General features: G+C 43.7%; 1 protein-coding gene across 2 annotated transcripts in view; it reads right to left on the bottom strand.

Annotated features, from left to right (window-relative positions):
- MCM10 (minichromosome maintenance 10 replication initiation factor) overlaps nt 1-19032 on the bottom strand; it is a 178025-nt gene that overhangs the window by 14656 nt on the left and 144337 nt on the right. For both annotated transcript variants that reach the window (XM_073652377.1, XM_073652376.1), the window contains exons 21-26: nt 5227-5423; nt 3413-3513; nt 3219-3332; nt 3010-3124; nt 2052-2274; nt 1788-1929 (exon numbers count right to left, since the gene is read on the bottom strand). In XM_073652377.1, coding sequence (XP_073508478.1) covers nt 1788-1929; nt 2052-2274; nt 3010-3124; nt 3219-3332; nt 3413-3513; nt 5227-5423 — 892 coding nt within the window. The remainder of the gene's footprint in view (nt 1-1787; nt 1930-2051; nt 2275-3009; nt 3125-3218; nt 3333-3412; nt 3514-5226; nt 5424-19032) is intronic.

Genomic DNA, 19032 nt, shown 5'->3' on the forward strand with positions numbered 1-19032 from the left:
TCTTTATTAACCCCTCAATTGTCATTTAGTGTTAAAATAAAGGATTTTTTAAAAAGAAAATTGGCGTGGGATCCACCATCATTATAGTCTCTAGCGGAGGTTAAGCAGACGGCTGGGGCAGATGTTTGAAGTCTGGGAAGGGGGTAATACCCACGGAGCTTCCCAGGCTACTAATATCAGCCCCCAGCTGAATACCTAGGGTTAGGGTTAGTTACTAGCTATTAGAATGGGGGACCCCCCCAAAAAATGACGTGGGGTCCCCCCTATTTTAATATGTTTATGAGTGACAGTTTTCCTGCTATATACCTGCATGTCATAAGAATTTAAATTAAAAAAGGACCATGTTAAATTCAAATCTGTTTTTTTTTTAATTTTTACCGGTGTTTGGTATGCGTTGGAAAAGGGGTAGTCTTATACGGTGAATATATCCTAAACTCTATATTTTAACAGGAAAGTAGGGGGGTCGTCTTATACACCAGGTCGTCTTATACGCCGGAATATACGGTAGGAATCAATGCACTAAAAGTTTGGCATGATATAGTGCCCTGTGGAAAGGGCTGGTAGCACCCTGAAACATGCAGAAGCAATTATCAGTTGAATACGACATGGTCAACAATGGTTTGAAGTGAACCCAAGGAAAGGGACTCCAGCAGAAACGCAACCACCACAACATTGTGGACACAACATAATGCAAGCATCTGAACAGAAAGCTATAGAAGTGGGTCCTCCTTGTCAACCAGACACATTGGGTGCTCTGAAACAGAGTGAAAAGAACAGCAGGAGTGCTGTAACAATTGTGTAACATTTAATTGCATTTTCATTTTTTTTTTAGTAATTTGTACAGCATGGAAGTTATGAAACTTAGCAAGTCATTTTAATAGATTGTTCTTCATTACTGTAAAAGAAAATTGCATGTAGGTGGCTTCAAAACCTGTGCTTTTCCACACTATTTACTACATTGATATCAGAGTTTACTCATTTGGAGTACAAATAAATGCTGTAAGTGAAAGCACATGCGTCTTACTAACACTAGGGAAAAGTCACTGCTGTAGGAGGAGATTGTACTGATGGGCACAACAGTCAGGAAACCGGGGTGGACCCTTTCTCAGCCAACACCTGTATTCCACATGAGTAAGTTCTGATATAAATGCAGCTGAAGACACGTTAATATAATATGGAATTTGCAAATCGATTTGCAAAGTTTCACAACTTCCCATGTCGAACAAAATAAAAAAGTTTAGTTACCCTTTTTTTTTTTTTAAATTGATATGTTTTAATCCATTAAAGGTTTAACATCATTAGTTATCATTGATCTAAAGTAAAAGGTGATAAATTGATGGATCCGACCACTGGGACCTCCACCGAGACAGGGAGCAAGATTTTTACAAGATGCCAGCTGTGCATTACAGCTGGCATCTGCCTCGTATGGTATGGGCTCAGTGCCTGCTCCATACACTGGGACATGAGTACAATCAAGTTTTAGTCAGGAAGATGCAAAACACATTCTTTTTTGGCTGCATGTGCCCATGTGGTTGTCCCAGAATGGAGTCTTCCAATGTAATCTGTAACCACATAAAGGAATATGTTTTTTAAAAAACCTGAGCTAAGGTCATTCTCTGCCAAAGTCTTTCCAACATGTGTGGCTACCAGGTCCTTTCTTTTTATGGCTAACCTTCTGTTCTCAACAGAATAACTTGGTGCCCTGCAAATAAACTTGCACTGTTAAAGGGCCAAACAAACCTAAGTTTAGACTAAGATTATACAGATCTTATTTAATAGAGTAGTACCTTCAGGACATGACACATCTGTCTCTACTCTCTGAGCCATCTGTTCAATGTCAGCGATGCTGGATCGTTTCCTCTTGATACTATTAGGATCTGCCTTTGCGAGAAACTGTCCTTTGGCTTTTAACTTCCGTAAAGCAGCTAGCTATTAAGGAAAAAAAATAAAGCTATAATCTAATAGAATTTCATAATTAGATATAAATATGACTTAGGCAGTCACACTAATATTAAATAATTTTTATAACTATTGAATAAGGTCATGGCTACCTTTTTGGCTTCAGAAGAAGGACTTAACTTGCTGAGAGGGGGAAAGGAAGAAGAATCAAAAAACAAAATGTCTTCTCCTTCAGCAAACCCACGAGCCAACTTAGGCGTTGACGACCTCTGGGCCGCTGGAAACTCAGAAGCTTGCCTTGGAGATTGAAAGGTGGTTTGTCCTACACAGGTAATTGTGCTGGATGCCTCCGATTTACCAGTACTCTCCAGAAATCTAGAAATGTAAACATGAGATTAGCCTTCTTGACCAGCAGTGAATCCGATACCACTATTTAACGGGTACAAAAAGTTCAAGAATTTGTAGTTCAGAAGGTTGACCCCTCCCAAACAAAAAAACAAAACACATCCAACACTAAACATCTTCCACTCCTCCATAGCGGATGAAGGCTGGAGTCTTTTAGGTTTATGGAAAAGAAATTTCATCACTTGGGATCCCTACATTGTCAACCATAAATTATTTTTAGTTCACTGTAGCTGTATGAGGGCTTGCCGTCTCTGGGATCAGCTGCAATCTTTTTATATAAGAAACTGGCACTTAAAATGCCGCGAAAAAGTTTACTTTATGTGATTACGGTAGGCCCTGACTGGGCAGGGCAGCTAAGGTTTTCTACGAATGTCCCCTATCACTCTCTGGATGAAGTGATGGCATGTAGTCATTCCACCAAATATCACTTTTTACTTCAATACTTCTGTATTGCAGCGTATATTAAAATTTAGCGACCTCCTATGAAACGCTGACATAGGCCTTCAGCCAACCCCCAACTGCAACGACAACGCATGGAGTAAGAGTAGATGGCTGTGATGAAAGCCATCACATGTTAAAGGGGGAAAAAAAAAAAGTATTTGTTTTGATGTTTAGCATATACGTTTTTTGTTGGTTGGGGCAAGACCGTAATAGATTGGCATTAAATACAAATTGTATGACTGGATAAGAGTAATGACAGGTTACTTTTTCTGGATCTCCTCTGTCCTTTTTCTTCTTGCATCCAGCATCTGTTGTTTCTGTTGCTTTAGAAGTTCTGACGCCGATATAGATTGAATAAGACAGTCCGACTTGGCAGAACCTACATAAATACACGTGACGTTAAGACTAGATAATTTTCAACTTAAAAGAAAAAACTATAGCGTGAAAAATAAGATTGTTTAAAACGACCTTACCTTGTACACTTTGGCCAGAGAGATGTTTCTTTAAATTAAGTGCCCCTGGCGTTGGAACAGACAACAGCTCTTTAAACTCCTCTGAGCACTGTACACCGCTTTTTCTAGCAGCCGCTGCAAATGAAAGATTGATGCTATTACTATAAAATGTTTTGAGGGGGTCATATCAAAACCCAATCTGTGTGTGTGTGTACCCATTTTCTTTCTTGCTTCCAGTGCAATGGCATCTGCTCCTCTCACCACCATATTGGACAGTGTTGTCTGCACAGTTTTCTTTGGTGCTGAAGCTGCTGCACTGTAAAACATTTGCAGATAGAAAGAAAATTGAATGAAAATAGAATGATCAATTTGTGAACACCACCTATTGCATGAATGCAACAACCTCTTACATAAACTGCATTCATATAGAAATTACTGCATCAAGATTTCTCTTAAACACGTCAACTCTATCAATGTCTACATAAATAGTAAAAAACTAAAAAATGATAGTGTTGGCCCCCTTAAAAATAGCCTGGGTGAAATGGTGGATGAGGAGGAGGTGGAAATGCAGTGGATGTTGTGTATATGGACTTTTCAAAAGCTTTTGATACTGTTGCACACAAAAGGTTGGTACATAAAATGAGAACAATGGGGATAGGGGAAAATATATGCATGTGGGTTAAGAACTGGCTCAGTGATAGGAAACAAAGGGTGGTTATTAATGGAACACACTCAGACTGGGTCTCAGTTAACAGTGGGGTACCACAGGGGTCAGTATTGGGCCCGCTTCTTTTTAACATTTATTAATGACCTTGTAGGGGGCATACAGAGCAGTATTTCAATATTTGCAGATGACACTAAACTCTGCAGGGTAATCAATACAGAGGAGGACAATTTTATATTACAGGAGGATCTATGTAAACTAGAAGCTTGGGCTAATAAATGGCAAATGAGCTTTAATGAGGATAAATGTAAGGTAATGCACTTGGGCAGAGGAAATAAAATGTATAATTATATGCTTAATTGTAAAACACTGGGCAAAACGGTCACTGAAAGAGACCTGGGTGTATTGGTGGACGACAAGCTCACGTTTAGTGGCCAGAGTCAGGCAGCTGCTGCAAAGGCAAATAAAATAATGGGATGCATTAAAAGAGGCATAGATGCTCATGAGGAGAACATGATTTTACCTCTATACAAGTCACTAGTGCGACCACACTTAGAATACTGTGTACAGTTCTGGTCTCCGGTGTATAAGAAAGACATAGCTGAACTAGAGCGGGTGCAGAGAAGAGTGGCCAAGGTTATTAGAGGACTGGGGGGTCTGCAATACCAAGACAGGTTATTACACTTGGGGTTATTTAGTTTGGAAAGACGAAGGCTTAGGGGTGATCTTATTACTATGTACAAGTATATGAGGGGACAGTACAAAGACCTTTCTACTGATCTTTTTACTCTGAGGCCTGAGACAGGGACAAGGGGGCATCTTCTACGTCTGGAGGAAAGAAGGATTAATCATAATCACAGACGCAGATTCTTTACTGTAAGAGCAGTGAGACTATGGAACGCTCTGCCGCATGATGTTGTAATGAGTGATTCACTACTAAAATTTAAGAAGGGCATGGATGCCTTTCTTGAAAAGTATAATATTACAGGTTATATATACTAGATTCCTTGATAGGGCGTTGATCCAGGGAACTAGTCTGATTGTCATATGGAGTCAGGAAGGAATTTTTTTTCCCCCAATGTGGAGCTTAGTGGGCCCAATACTGACCCCTGTGTTTGCCACATGTTTTTCTTTTACCTTCCTCTGGATCAGCTTGTTAGGCTATGGGTTGAACTAGATGGACTTAGTCTTCCTTCAACCTTAAAAACTGTTACTATGTTAATGTCAACAATACAAAATGCCGCGGCTACTGAAGATACTTCTCATGTAAAGTGACCCACAACCCCCCTTGTTTCTCACGACCTGCTTTACTAGAGACATACAGGTCACCATTTTAGATTAAAAACTAAGAAATTCAATACTCACATAGAAGCAGCATATGCCATGGATGATACACCTCCGTAGTGGAACCCATCCTGGCACAGTCTCTCTTTCAGGCCGCTTCCTCTCCTTGCCATCTTCTTTGGAACATGACCAGAGTAACTGGATTGTAGATCTGCTCGTTTGGCGCTCACCTTCTTGTATTGGGCTTGTACATGATACTGACAGTATTCACAGTCATTCTTTTAAAAAGAAACAAAAAAACATTAGACACTTATTTTACTCATTTATATAGCGCCAGGAGCTACTGTGCTATGCAGATATCAGCCAGCTTTATTAATAGACGATAGGGAGAGATGGGCAATCCAGAATCCAAGGCTTCAAAAATAAAACTTCACATTTATTGAAAAACCATTAGAAATGGGCTGAGCATAAAAAAAATAATGAATTTCATCAAAAGACACAGGGTCTGTGTGTTTTGAACCCTAAATGGGGCTCTTACTCATCATGATGTCCTAAATAGCACTGCGGATATGGTTGGAGATATAAAAACACACCCTCCCCCCAACAAAGAACCTTAGTACACAGCAAGGTAATAAATGAAAAAGTAATGATAAATGTGATACGCTGTTTAACCCCTTTACCCGCGAGGGTGGTTTGCACGTTAATGACCAGGTCAATTTTTACAATTCTGACCACTGTCACTTTACGAGGTAATTACTCTGCAACGCTTCAACGGATCCCCCTGATTCTGAGAATGTTTTTTCGTGACATATTGTACTTCATGATTGTGGTAAATTTTCTTCGATATCACTTGCGTTTATTTGTGAAAAAAACGGAAATTTAGCGAAAATTTAGTAATTTTCAAACTTTGAATTTTTATGCCCTTAAATCAGAGAGATATGTCACACAAAATAGTTAAATAACATTTCCCACATGTCTACTTTATATTAGCACAATTTTGGAACCAACATTTTTTTTTTTGTTAGGAAGCTATAAGGGTTAAAAGTTGACCAGCGATTTCTCATTTTTCCAACAAAATTTACAAAACCATTTTTTTTTTTAGGGACCACATCACATTTGAAGTCACTTTGAGAGGTGTTTATGACAGAAAATACCCAAAAGTGACACCATTCTAAAAACTGCAACCCTCAATGTGCTCAAAACCACATTCAAGAACTTTATTAACCCTTCAGGTGCTTCACAGGAATTTTTGGAATGTGGAAGAAAAAAAATGAACATTTAACTTCTTTCACAAAAATGTTACTTTAGACTCAATTTTTTTTTTATTTTCACAGGGGTAACAAGAAAAAAATGGACCCCAAAATTTGTTGTGCAATTTCCCCTGGGCACGCAGATACCCCATATGTGGGGAAAAAACACTGTTTGGGTGCACGGCAGGGCTCGGAAGGGAAGGAGCGCCATTTGACTTTTTGATTGTAAAATTTGCTTGAATAATTAGCGGACGCCATGTTGCGTTTGGAGAGCCCCTGATGTGCCTAAACATTGGAGCTCCCCCACAAGTGACCCCATTTTGGAAACTAGACCCCCAAGGCACCTATCTAGATGCATAGTGAGCAGTTGGAACCCTCAGGTGCTTCACAAATTGATCCATAAAAATGAAAAAGTTTTTTTTTTTTTTTCACTTTTTCATTTTTACGAATCAATTTGTGAAGCACCTGAGGGTTCCAAGTGCTCACTATGCATCTAGATAGGTGCCTTGGGGGGGGGTCTAGTTTCCACAATGGGGTCACTTGTGGGGGAGCTCCAATGTTTAGACACACAGGGGCTCTCCAAACGCAACATGGTGTCCGCTAACAAATTGGAACCATGTCGCATTTGGAGAGCCCCTGTGTGTCTAAACATTGGAGCTCCCCCACAAGTGACCCCATTTTGGAAACTAGACCCCCCAGGGAACTTATATAGATGTGTGGTGAGCCCATTGAACCCCCAGGTGCTTCACAGAAAATCATAATGGTGACTTGTGAAAAAAAAACAAAAAACATTTTTTCCACAAAAATGCAAAAAAAAAAATATTTTCTCAAGGGTACCAGGAGAAATTGCCCCCCATAAGTTGTTGTGCAATTTCTCCTGAGTACGCATATACCCCATGTGTTGGAAAAAACTACTGTTTGGGCGCATGTAAGGGCTCGGAAGGGAAGGAGTGACGCTTTTGAACGCAGACTTTGATGGAATGGTCTGCGGGCGTCATGTTCTCAGAGCCCCTGATGTGCCTAAACAGTGAAATGCCCAACAAGTGCCCCCTTTTTGGAACGGTGTAGTGTTCGTCGGGTTCTCATACGTCAGAAATTAATTCAATAGTCCATGGAGGTATGGTATCTTCTGAAGAAGTCTTTCATGCAGAGGCCAGGTTTGTCGGGGCAGGTGTCACATTGGTAAATGGTGTCCTTGCGTATTCCTCTTCGGTAGCACACTCGGCACTTCTTTTGTGACTTACCCTTTTTCCCGCTGTGAGGGATCTGCCCCGGGAAATGCTGGCCCGGTACAATTCGAGGTCCTTCAGTTCCAGAAGTAGTGGGACCCGCTCCGCCACCACTGCCAAATACGACGCAGAAGTCTGGCCTGCACATTGAGACAGAAGGAAAGAGTTGTGCATTGCCATCTGAACAATGTGCACGGCCAGCTTCTTATACCATACCTTGGCCTTTCTCAAAGCACTGTACGGCTGGAGGACTTGATCGGAGAGATCAACTCCCCCCATGTACTTGTTGTACCCCACTACACAGTCTGGTTTGGCGACCTGTGTAGTGGAACCTCTTACAGTGCTGAGGGTACAGCCATCACCATGTATGGTGGTCAAGAGAAGGACATCCCTCTTGTCCTTGTACTTGACCACCAACAGGTGGTCGCTACATTGGGCTCTGCTCTCACTCCTTCTGAGCAGCTGCCCAATTAGAGTCTTTGGGAGGCCCTTCTGATTTTTGCGGACAGTACCGCAAGCTGCGGTATGTCGCGCAGAGAGGGACTTGAAGAGTGGGATACTTGCATAAAAGTTATCCACGTACAGGTGATAACCTTTATCCAGCAGTGGGTGCACCAAGTCCCACACAATTTTCCCACTCACTCCCAGAACAGGGGAGCATTCAGGGGGTTCAATCCAGGAGTCCTTCCCTTCATAAACTCTAAACTTGTGAGTGTACCCTGAGGTACTCTCACAAAGTTTATACAGCTTGATCCCGTACCTGGACCTTTTACTGGGCAGGTACTGCCGGAATCCAAGCCGCCCCTTGAAAGAAATTAAGGACTCATCCACGCAGATGTCCCTTTGGGGCACGTACACTTCACCAAACTTGTTGAAGTGCTCGATGACCGGCCGAACTTTGAAAAGACGATCAAAGTTCGGGTCATCGCGTGCAGGACACCTTGCATTATCGTTGTAATGCAAGAACTTGTGGATGGCCTCAAAACGTTTCCGGATCATCACCATTCGGAACACTGGAGTGTTATACAAAACGTCAACACTCCAGTATTGCCGAATCTGTTTTTTTCAGGATCCCCATATGAAGGACCAGGCCCCAAAACTTCATTTCTTCTGCGTCTACAGGAGACCAGTTAGAAAATGATGAAGAGGGGTTTTGTTCCAAAACTTGATGAGCATACAAATTAGTTTGGCCCACCATGAGGTTTATAAAATCCTCAGAGAAAGACTTTGAAAAAGTCTATTTCTGTGAGGCCGGTGGTGTCAAACTTGATTCCTGATTCCGCCACGAAATCAGGAATCAATGGCTCAATTTTCGGGGGGCGAGGTCCATATGGGGTCAGTATTGGGGGGCGCAGGAACATCTCTCCTGCGACGACTGCGGGGCGGTCCAGGAGAACCCGAGGAAGAAGAGTAGGAAGATGAGGCATCAGAAAAGCAAAGAAATGTGGGATCCTCGCCCTCGCTGTCGGTCTCAGTGTCGGAGGCAACAAAAGAGTATGCCTCCTCCGCTGAATAGAGAGTTTGGGATGAGCCGGCCATTTTTTTTTTCCCCGTGTATGTGGTGCGTGTGTGTCAGTTCTTTATTTAGTGTGTGTGTGTCAGTGTGCTTGGTGTGAACTTTTTTTTCCTGAAAAAAAAAAGAACTACGGTAGGTGGTTCAAACAGCGAGCACGAGTGCGGATCGGTGAACTATGTCACCAATCAACTCTCGGCAGCTGCTGGGTGTGTGCGCGGATGTGGTGCAAAGGTGTGTGTGTGTGGGGGGGGGGGGAATTGACAGGGACAAGAAAAAGAAGAGAAAGAAAAGAAAGAAAGAAAGAAAAAAAAAAGAAAAGTCGTGAAAAGCAGCGAGCACGGACGTTGATCAGTGACGAAGACACTGCTCAGCGCTCGGCCGCTGCAGGACGCACGGAAAAAAAAAAATTGGTAAAAAGAAGGGGGGGGGGGGGGGGGAGAGGAGTGGGGGTGGGGGGGTTGGATGAGGGGAGAACAGAGATGCACTTACCAAAGTCTTCTCTGTTCTTTCAGCAGGATCAGCAGCAGGTTCTGGAAGAGGCTCAGGAGCAGGATAAGAAGCTGGAGACCGACGACCCAGGAGACAGGAGATCCAGGATCCTGGACAGCAGCCGGACACCGAAGCTGAAGATCCAGCAGCCTGAACAGCTCAGCAGATGCCGGAGCAAGAGATCCAAGACCCTGGAGAGCGGCAGCAGCGACTGGAGCAGGTAGGAGGAGGTCTTGTAGCGTCACAGAAAATTGTGGAACTACAAGGCCCAGCACAGTGATCAGACGTGACCGCTCTGTAGAAATCCTCACAAACTGTGAGGATCTGCAGGGCGGTCACAGGGGGGAGGGGGTGACAGGCAGGTCATAGGCCGGTCAGGTACTCTGATTGGTGTGATTGATGATGACATCAATCGCACCAATCAGAGATGGCTGGGGCCTGGGCACGCACCACAGGGGGTTACAGGGAGGTGACAGGCAGGTCACAAGCCGGTCACCGCCCTGTGACCACCGTGTCACCTGTGTTCATGTACTCTGATTGGAGCGATCGATGTCATCATCGATCGCTCCAATCAGAGCTGGCTGGGGGCTTGTATGACTTCAAAGGGGCTCATGGGGAGGTGACAGGCAGGTCACAAGCCGGTCCCTGCCCCGTGACCGCGCGGTCCTGCTGTGATCGATTTGATCGGCGATCGCACCGATCCTAGCAGTTTGGGGAGAGGGCTTGGGTTACTAGGCAACAGCCTAGGATCGGTGCTCTTAGGAGCACCGATCCTAGGCTGCACAGCACTGTTTCCGGCAATCTGATTGCCGGAAACAGTGAGAAATGCTGTGATTGGCTGTTCAGAATTGAACAGCCAATCACAGTGATCGTGGGTGCGGGGGGCAGCGCCACCCCCCGAGATGCCGGCGCCATCTACCCTGAGGTAAGATGGCACCGGAATTTTAAATTTATCACCGCGACTTCGGTCGCGGTGCCGCTTTAAAGATATGGACCTGATACGTATTAGTACGCCCTAAGTCCCAGGGCACAGATATGTATTAGTACGCCTTGGGTCGGAAAGGGGTTAAATGTAATGAATAAAATTTTTACAATTCTGACCTTTTGGGAAATGGGTAAAAAAAAAAAAGAATAGAATCCAATAAGCTGTAAGAGTAATTTAGCCCATGCCTCATGTAGGACAGTTAACCCCTTCAATCCTATATACAATTAGCGATGATGTATGGCTCTGATCTTTCTTAAGAAAATGGCGTGAAACGCCTGACGAATTTTATTTGTCGAAGGTGTGGAACAGCAGCAACAATATGTTCTGCAATTCTTGTCTTAAAGAAGTTGTCCACTACTTTGACATTGATGCCCTATCTGTATGATCGTCCGGGGTCCCGCACGCGACACCCCCGGCGATCAGCTGTTATCGGTGCCGGAAGTTCTTATTTGCGGTGCCTGGCTGTCAAGTTGTAGTGGCTGCAGCTTGTAACTGCACATCCGCCTCCCATTCAATTGAATGTGCAGTTACAAGCGACGGCCAAGCACCGCAGGTAAAGACTTCCGGCCGGCGGCTGCCGATAACAGCTGATGCCCTACGGATAGGGCATCAATGTCAAAGTAGTGGACAATCCCTCTAAGTTTGCATGTGGTGCAACTCACGTTATATACGTTGTGTAATGCAAAACTTGTCTATCACAATACATGCTATGTTACAATTAATAAAAGGATTTTACATTACCAGTAATACATACATAAAAACATTTCATAAAACAGCAAAGTTGAGGAAACTCCTGTCACAGCTTAAAAAAAAAAAAAAAAAAAAAAAAAAGTGGCTAGGTGACAGGAGGTTGGCCAATGTTATAGCTCTGCGAGCAGTAGATCTGATGTCAGGCGACAATATTTTAGCTAGAGTATCATCTTTATACAAAGGGGCAAATTTTTATATATAGCACAGACATTTTTTTCTGAATAAATCTGATTTTATTTTCGAAGCAGCAGATGCTCGATTACCAGTCTCTCTATTGCCTCTGTTCACAGAGAAACTGGCCCGGAGTTTATCCTTGTAACACATCTACTATACTACGGAATTACTCCTATAGCGGTGAGCTGATGAAATATTTTTTCTTTTTTTCCCTCTCTCTCCATTATTAGTCCCAATGCTTATTCTAGTATTCTTGACATAACGAACAGTCTATCCCATGACAGATACTTCTATGCCAACATATTTATCAGCACTTGGCAGTTTTTTTTTTTTTTTTTTTAAATCAGATAAATGTTTATTCATTTTCATAAAGATACAATAATTTCTCATTTTCTTATCAAAAAGAACTCCTCACCCACCCCCCCTCCCCTTTTACGGATGACAATAAACCTTTATCGTTATATAAAATATGGTTCAGCAACTTATAATCATTACAATGTATTTTATAATGTAATGTAATCACCAGATTCTTTCTTCCAAAAGCATTAACACACCTTCCATGGTGCCCATAGGTTGTCACTGAGTTTGGCATTTTTTCCTTTTGGAATAGATTTTCTCCTCCATCCGTACCACATAATCCACCTGCCTTATGTACTCCTGTCTAGAGGGAGGCTCTGTTCGCACCCAATACCTAGCTACTACTTTCCTAGCTGCATTTAAGAATCTGGCAATTGCCAGTTTAGCGACATCATTCCCCACAAGTTCCTCCACATATCCCAGCAAGCAAACCACTGGATCTCTAGGAATTATACAATGATATCGTCCTTCAATTAGGCCAGCCACTTCCGACCAATAGCCTGCAAGCTTTGGGCAACTCCACATAACATGTATTATACCGGCAGTTTCTGACCCACATCTCTGGCATTCGGAATTCTCTCGTACCCCTATCCTGAACAAAAAAATCAGGCGATCTATATGCTCTATGTACAAGAAGTAGCTGGGACATTCTGGCAGGTTCATTTAGAGACAACCTAGGCATATATTCCAAAATGGACTCCCATCTGTCATCTTCAATGGTACCAACATCTGCGTCCCACCTCTCCTTCGCCAAAACAGGATAATTCAATAGAAAGGTGTGAAGCAGATCAGCATACACCTTAGATATGACGCCTGCTGTACATCCCCCATACAAATATAATCAATAACGATATCCTTTTGAACAGACAGGTTCCTGATTTTCCTTTGCTTCATAAACGCATGTTTAACCTGTGTATACTGATAGCTGTGTCAGTCTAAAATGAAATTCCTCTTTCAGCATCTCCAGGGTTTTGATTATCCATCAGTTGGTAAATGTATTGTATACCCCTTTCCACCCATCCTCTCAGCTCTCCTATTTTATAAAATTCAACTAAATTTTCGTTATCCCAAATAGGTGTATACATAGATATTCCCATTATGCTTCTAAACTTCTTCACCCTCATCCACAATTTATGGACTAAACCACAGGTCGGGTATGATCTGCCCATTTTCCCAAAAAGTCCCGACTCTAGGCCCATTACCAATGGACTCTTTCTAAGATGAACCTCCAAAACCGTCTGAATAGTCCCCTTCACCGCCCCTAGTGCCCACCCTCTAATATGCTGGGACTGTGCTGCCAAAAAATATATCCACGGGTTTGGTAGGGCAAGACCCCCCTCTTCTTTCGGCCTCTGGAGAGTCTCCAGCTTAATCCTAGGTTGTCTTCCACCCCAAACCAGATCCCTAAATATTGAATTAATACGCTGGAACACCGCCCGAGGAATCCACACAGGGGAGTTATGTAAAACATATAGCAATTTGGGCATCAGCACCATTTTAAGAAGATTGGTGCGTCCCACCACCGAGAGGCGCATTTTGCTCCATGTAGATGCTTTATCTTTTAATTTCCCAAGTATCGGGTATACATTCAACTGAAGGTACTCCTTTACTGGTAGTGTTATTATAATTCCAAGATATTTAAACTCTCGTACTAATTTAAGTTGTGGACATTCCATCTGTTCAACATCTAAGCCATCTAGGGTATCTATTAACATAATATGAGATTTATCCCAATTTGTAGCCCAGATAGCAAGCCAAATCTATTGATGATAGCTATTGCACCATGTAATGACGCCTGAGGGTCCTGTAAAAATAATAACATCTCATCTGCGTACAAAGCCATCTTCTCCTCAACCATTCCATACCGAAATCCCTTTACCACATCTGACTGTCTCATTACAGAAGCCAGTGGCTCTATGGCCAGGGCATATAACAGCGGGGAAAGGGGGCAGCCCTGTCTGGTTCCTCTGGTCATATAAAATTTATCTGATCGTTCCCCATTTACTCTTACTCTGGCTACCGTGCGCGTATACAATAACTTTACCCAGGCCATGAAAACCGGACCAAATCCCATCAATTGGAGAACTCGCCAGAGATAGCTCCACTCCACACTATCAAAGGCTTTCCGTGTGTCCAGTGAGACCACAATTCTATGCCCAGCATTATCAGCGGCCAATTGCATGTTAAAAAATAGTCGCCTCAAGTTAATGGCAGTGGATCTATCCGGCATAAAACCTGACTGATCTGAATGTATAACACTAGAAACTACACGGCTTAGTTGGTTAGACAATACTTTAGCTAAGATTTTAATATCAGCCGGTAGTAGAGATATGGGTCTATACGAATCTGGCTGTGTCCGGTCCTTATCCGCCTTGGGCAAAACCACTACTGTAGCCTCCCGCATTGACTCCGGTAATTCTCCCACCTCCAGAAACACATCCTTCAGTTTTGGCAATAGAACATCTCTAAGATGTTTATAAAATTCTGTTGGTAGGCCATCCGCTCCTGCGGCTTTATTATTTGCCATTGAAGCCAGAGCTTCCTCCATCTCCTCCGCTGTCAGGGGGCCTTCCAAACTATCCCTAGCCTCCTCACCAAGCTTAGATATCTGGGTTCCCCTCAAGAATTGGTCTATATCATCTCCCGTATTACTTAACTTAGAATTATATAGATCACTATAGAAGTCTCTAAACGCCCTCAAGATATCTCGCGTTTCAGTGACTAAAGGTGCCAGAGATAATAAATATATTATAATATATATATATATATATATATCTATATCTATATCTATATCTATCTATCTATCTATCCCGGTTCTCTCTGCGCTGCCGCTATAATAGACAACAGGTGGCCAACTTTTTCACCCGCTACATAAAAGGCAATTTTTTGAAATTCCCTCTTTCCCCACTGGCCAGAAATATTTTATCCATCCCTTTTTGAGCATCTTTCATGATCTGTTGCGCCTCTACGGTGGGGTTAAGCACCAACTCCTCCTCTGCTCTCTTCAGCGCAGCCAATGCCTCTCTTTCCTCCATTCTGTTATGATTTTTACATCTGGAGATATCTCGGATCAGTAAACCCCTAACATATGCCTTCATTGTGTCCCACACAGTTCCTATGGCTGTACTTCCCACGTTATTCTGGAAGAATTCCTCCACTTCTCCTGCTATTTTCTGAATATCCACCATTTCCAGCCATACCGGGTGAACCTTCCACTCTTTCCGTCCATCACCCCCACACATACCTAATCTCAGCTCTACCAATAGGGGACAATGATCAGAGAGTATCCTAGGTAGATATTCAATATGCATAATGTTTTGGTCAATCATCCCATTTCCCAGGGCTAGGTCTATTCTAGACATAGAGCCATGCGTCGAAGAGTAGCACGAGTATGTCCTCACTCCCACATATCTCACTCTCCACAGATCTATCAGGCCCACCTCTGACACATACTTAGCAAAGGGTGTCTCCTCCTCTCCTTCATTTCTTCCCAGTTGTCTATTAGTTTAGTCCCAAATCTTATTCATTATGTTAACATCTCCAATCAGCAACACAGGAATTCCTGTCCAATGCCTCATGAGCTTTATAATCTCCTGCAGTTTCGTACCAGTATATGGCGGTGGAAAATACACTGCCACCACGCAATATAATTTGCCATAAAGTCTGCAGACTAAAAAAAAATGTATTGCCCGTCTTTATCTATTTTAATCTCAACCTCCTCAAACGGAATCCCCGTATGCACCAGGACAGAAACTCCCCTTGCATATGCAGAATATGTAGAATGGTATGTTCTTTGAACCCACTTCCTTGCTAAAAAAACAATTCTGTCCCTTGTCAGGTGTGTTTCCATAAGGCAGATAATGGAGGGCCTTTGAGCCATAATATTTTGGAGAATAGTCTCTTACGGTCCGCCAAACCACGTATTTTCCAGCTTAATACCTTAACCGTACCCGCCATTGTTTATCAGAATCAATATCTGTGTATATAAGCACATCATACAGTGCCCCCCATGCCATCTATCCCCACTGCCCCCATCTCCCCCCCCCCCCATACCCCAAACCAAAAACTAACTCTTCTAACCATCCCCGTCACCCCCAATCCGCCTCCAAGTCGTTCCGTTCTCTCTCTCTATCCGAGAGTGGGTGAATGAATCCGGCCTATTGCACCAGATGATAGCACTTGGCAGTTAAAGGCAATCTGGCAAACCTCACATCTGCATCATAGTGCATGGATCCCATTGTAATAAACCAGATATGTACATGATACCTGCCAATCACAAATATGTCTTGGCAGGTGAGTGGGGACATAATGCCATCAACACCGCTCACTACACTTGCATAAACCTTTAAGGTGGTAGACTCTGGTACAGGTCTCAATATCACCAATTTATGAGATAAAACAAAGTCCAGGTATAATAATGCAGAAAAACTGTACAGTTTATTTACACTGAAATGTCACAATGAGACATTTTGGACGTTGAGGCACCATCAGTATAACAGATAGACACGCAGCAGTAAATGATAAAAAGGGATTTTTGGTACTCACCGTAAAATCTTTCTTGGAGCCTTCATTGGGGGACACAGGACCATGAGTGTATGAAGCTGTCGCTAGGAGGTTGACACTATGCAAAAAAAGGAAAATGGCTCCTCCTCCGCAGTATGCACCCGCCTACAGGCACCAAGCTCACCAGTTAGTGGCTAGAGCAGTAGGAGAAGCACAAAATAACCAACTATGTATTGCCGAACGGGGCACAATCGTGAAAAGATCCTAGTTACTTACCGGTAACGGGATTTTACAGAGCCCATGACAGCACCACCTGAGAGAGGGTATCCGCCCACCAAGGACAGGAACCTACTGAATAAAAAGGCGGTACCTCGCCTCCGCATCAGTTTTTTGTTTCAGAGCATGAGAGGGCCTCCGAAGACAGGTTAATACATAACCACAACCTCAACATATGTACTAAACACCTTAAAAAAAGTGCACACCACAGTGATAAAGGGGAGGGAATTAATAGGGTGCTGTCATGGGCTCTGTAAAATCCCGTTACCGGTAAGTAACTAGGATCTTTTCCCCTTCTCCCATGACAGCACCACCTGAGAGATTTATAGAGATTAAATACCAGAGGGAGGGATCACCGCTTGCAACACCCTTCTACCAAAGGACAGATCAGTAGAAGAGGAAAGGTCAAGACGGTAATGTTTGTAAAATGTAGCAGGGGATGACCAAGTTGCCACCTTACATATAATGTCGATGGGCACATCCGCCTTCTCAGCCCAGGAAGCAGCTACCGCTCTGGTGGAATGGGCCTTCAGGTTCTCAGGAACCGGCAGATTGCTAGAAGAGTAGGCTAAGGTAATAGTATCCCTGACCCATCTAGCTATGGTCCCCCTTGTAACCTTAAGTCCTTTCCTAGCCCCCTGAAAGGATATAAATAAAGCGTCACTCTTTCTCCAGGCTTTTGTCACTTCCAAATACTGGACTAACACCCTCCTAACATCTAAGGTGTGAAGCTTATATTCCTCAGACTCCCTAGGATTAGGATAGAAGGAAGGGAGAGTGATTACTTGCGTCCTATGGAACTTGGAGGCTACCTTTGGAAGATAGGCCGGGTCTGGTCTTAAGATTACTCTATCCATACATACTTGAGTGAATGGATGGTTAACGGATAGTGCGTGTAAGTCACTGACTCTACGAGCTGATGTCAGGGCCACCAATAGCGCAGTCTTTAAAGTTAAGATTTTTTCTGAAACCTTCTCTAAGGGCTCGAAGGGAGGTTTGGTTAATGCTTCCAGAACTAAATTAAGGTCCCAAGGAGGCATTCTTGGAACAGGAATAGGTCTGGATCTATGACAGGCTTTAATAAATCTAATGATCCATCTATTTGCTGCCAAGTCATAATTATACAGTGCCCCCAGAGCCGATACCTGTACCTTAAGAGTACTGGTGGCTAGTCCCATGTTTAACCCCTTCTGGAGGAATTCTAGTATGGCCTCAATAGGAACCCTCCCTTTGGCAGACTGACCCGAGGTAGACAAGAACTTAGCCCAGGTTCTACCATAGATTCTAGTTGTTATCGGCTTTCTACTTGCTAGAAGGGTAGTAACAAGATCTGGAGAAAACCCCCTTTGCGTCAATAACGACCTCTCAAAATCCAAGCCGTCAAATGCAGGCCCGCTCTTTGGGGATGACAGACTGGGCCCTGCCTGAGGAGATCCGGGATGTCCGGAAGAACCCATGGATCTGCTTGGGACATTCTCTTCATCCAAGTGAACCATGGTCTCTTGGGCCAGAACGGGGCAATCAATATAACACTCGCCCGTTCCTCTCGGATCTTCCTCAGGATAGTAGGGATCAGTACTAAAGGGGGAAAGGCATAAGCTAGAGTGAAATCCCACTGAATCTGCAGCGCGTCCACCGCAAACGCCCCCTCTTTTGGATTCAGGGAGCAAAAGGTTTCGGTCTTCCGATTGTGTCTGTTTGCAAACAGATCTATCTGGGGCTGTCCCCACCGATCCACAATCTGCTGAAAAACAGCTGGATTCAACTCCCACTCTCCTTGTTTCAAGATGTGACGACTCAAGAAATCGGCCTTCATGTTCTCTTCCCCTTTTATATGCAGTGCCGAGAGCGTAACCAGCCGACTCTCGGCAAACCTGAAGATCTGATCCGCTATTAACATCAGAGGGAGAGACCTGGTACCCCCCTGATGATTGATGTAGGCGACTGTTGATCTGTTGTCTGCCATTATCCTGACGTGAGGACCCTGAAGAACAGAACTGAATTCTTTTAGCGCGTTTCTGGCTGCCAACAGCTCTTTCATGTTGGAAGAGAGGCTTGTCTCGCTGTCCGACCAGAGGCCTTGTACAGAACGATCCCTTAGGTGAGCTCCCCAACCTTCCGCACTTGCGTCTGTTGTAATTGTATCCGACACCTGGAAGGTCCAAGGAACCCCCAAAGATAGGTTGACCGGAGATGTCCACCAGTCCAGGGAGTTGATCACAACATCTGGAAGAGATATTTTCCCATTCAGGCAACCTTTGAGCCGCCTGTCCGCTGCCAGAATCTCCTGTTGAAGACATCTGGAATGGTGCTGGGCCCACTGAACCGCCGGAATGCAAGACGTCATTGTACCCAACA

This window comes from Phyllobates terribilis, unplaced genomic scaffold (assembly GCF_046119375.1).
Source record: "Phyllobates terribilis strain yellow unplaced genomic scaffold, ASM4611937v1 Scaffold_11__3_contigs__length_659146591, whole genome shotgun sequence".
NCBI classification, from domain to species: Eukaryota; Metazoa; Chordata; class Amphibia; order Anura; family Dendrobatidae; genus Phyllobates; species Phyllobates terribilis.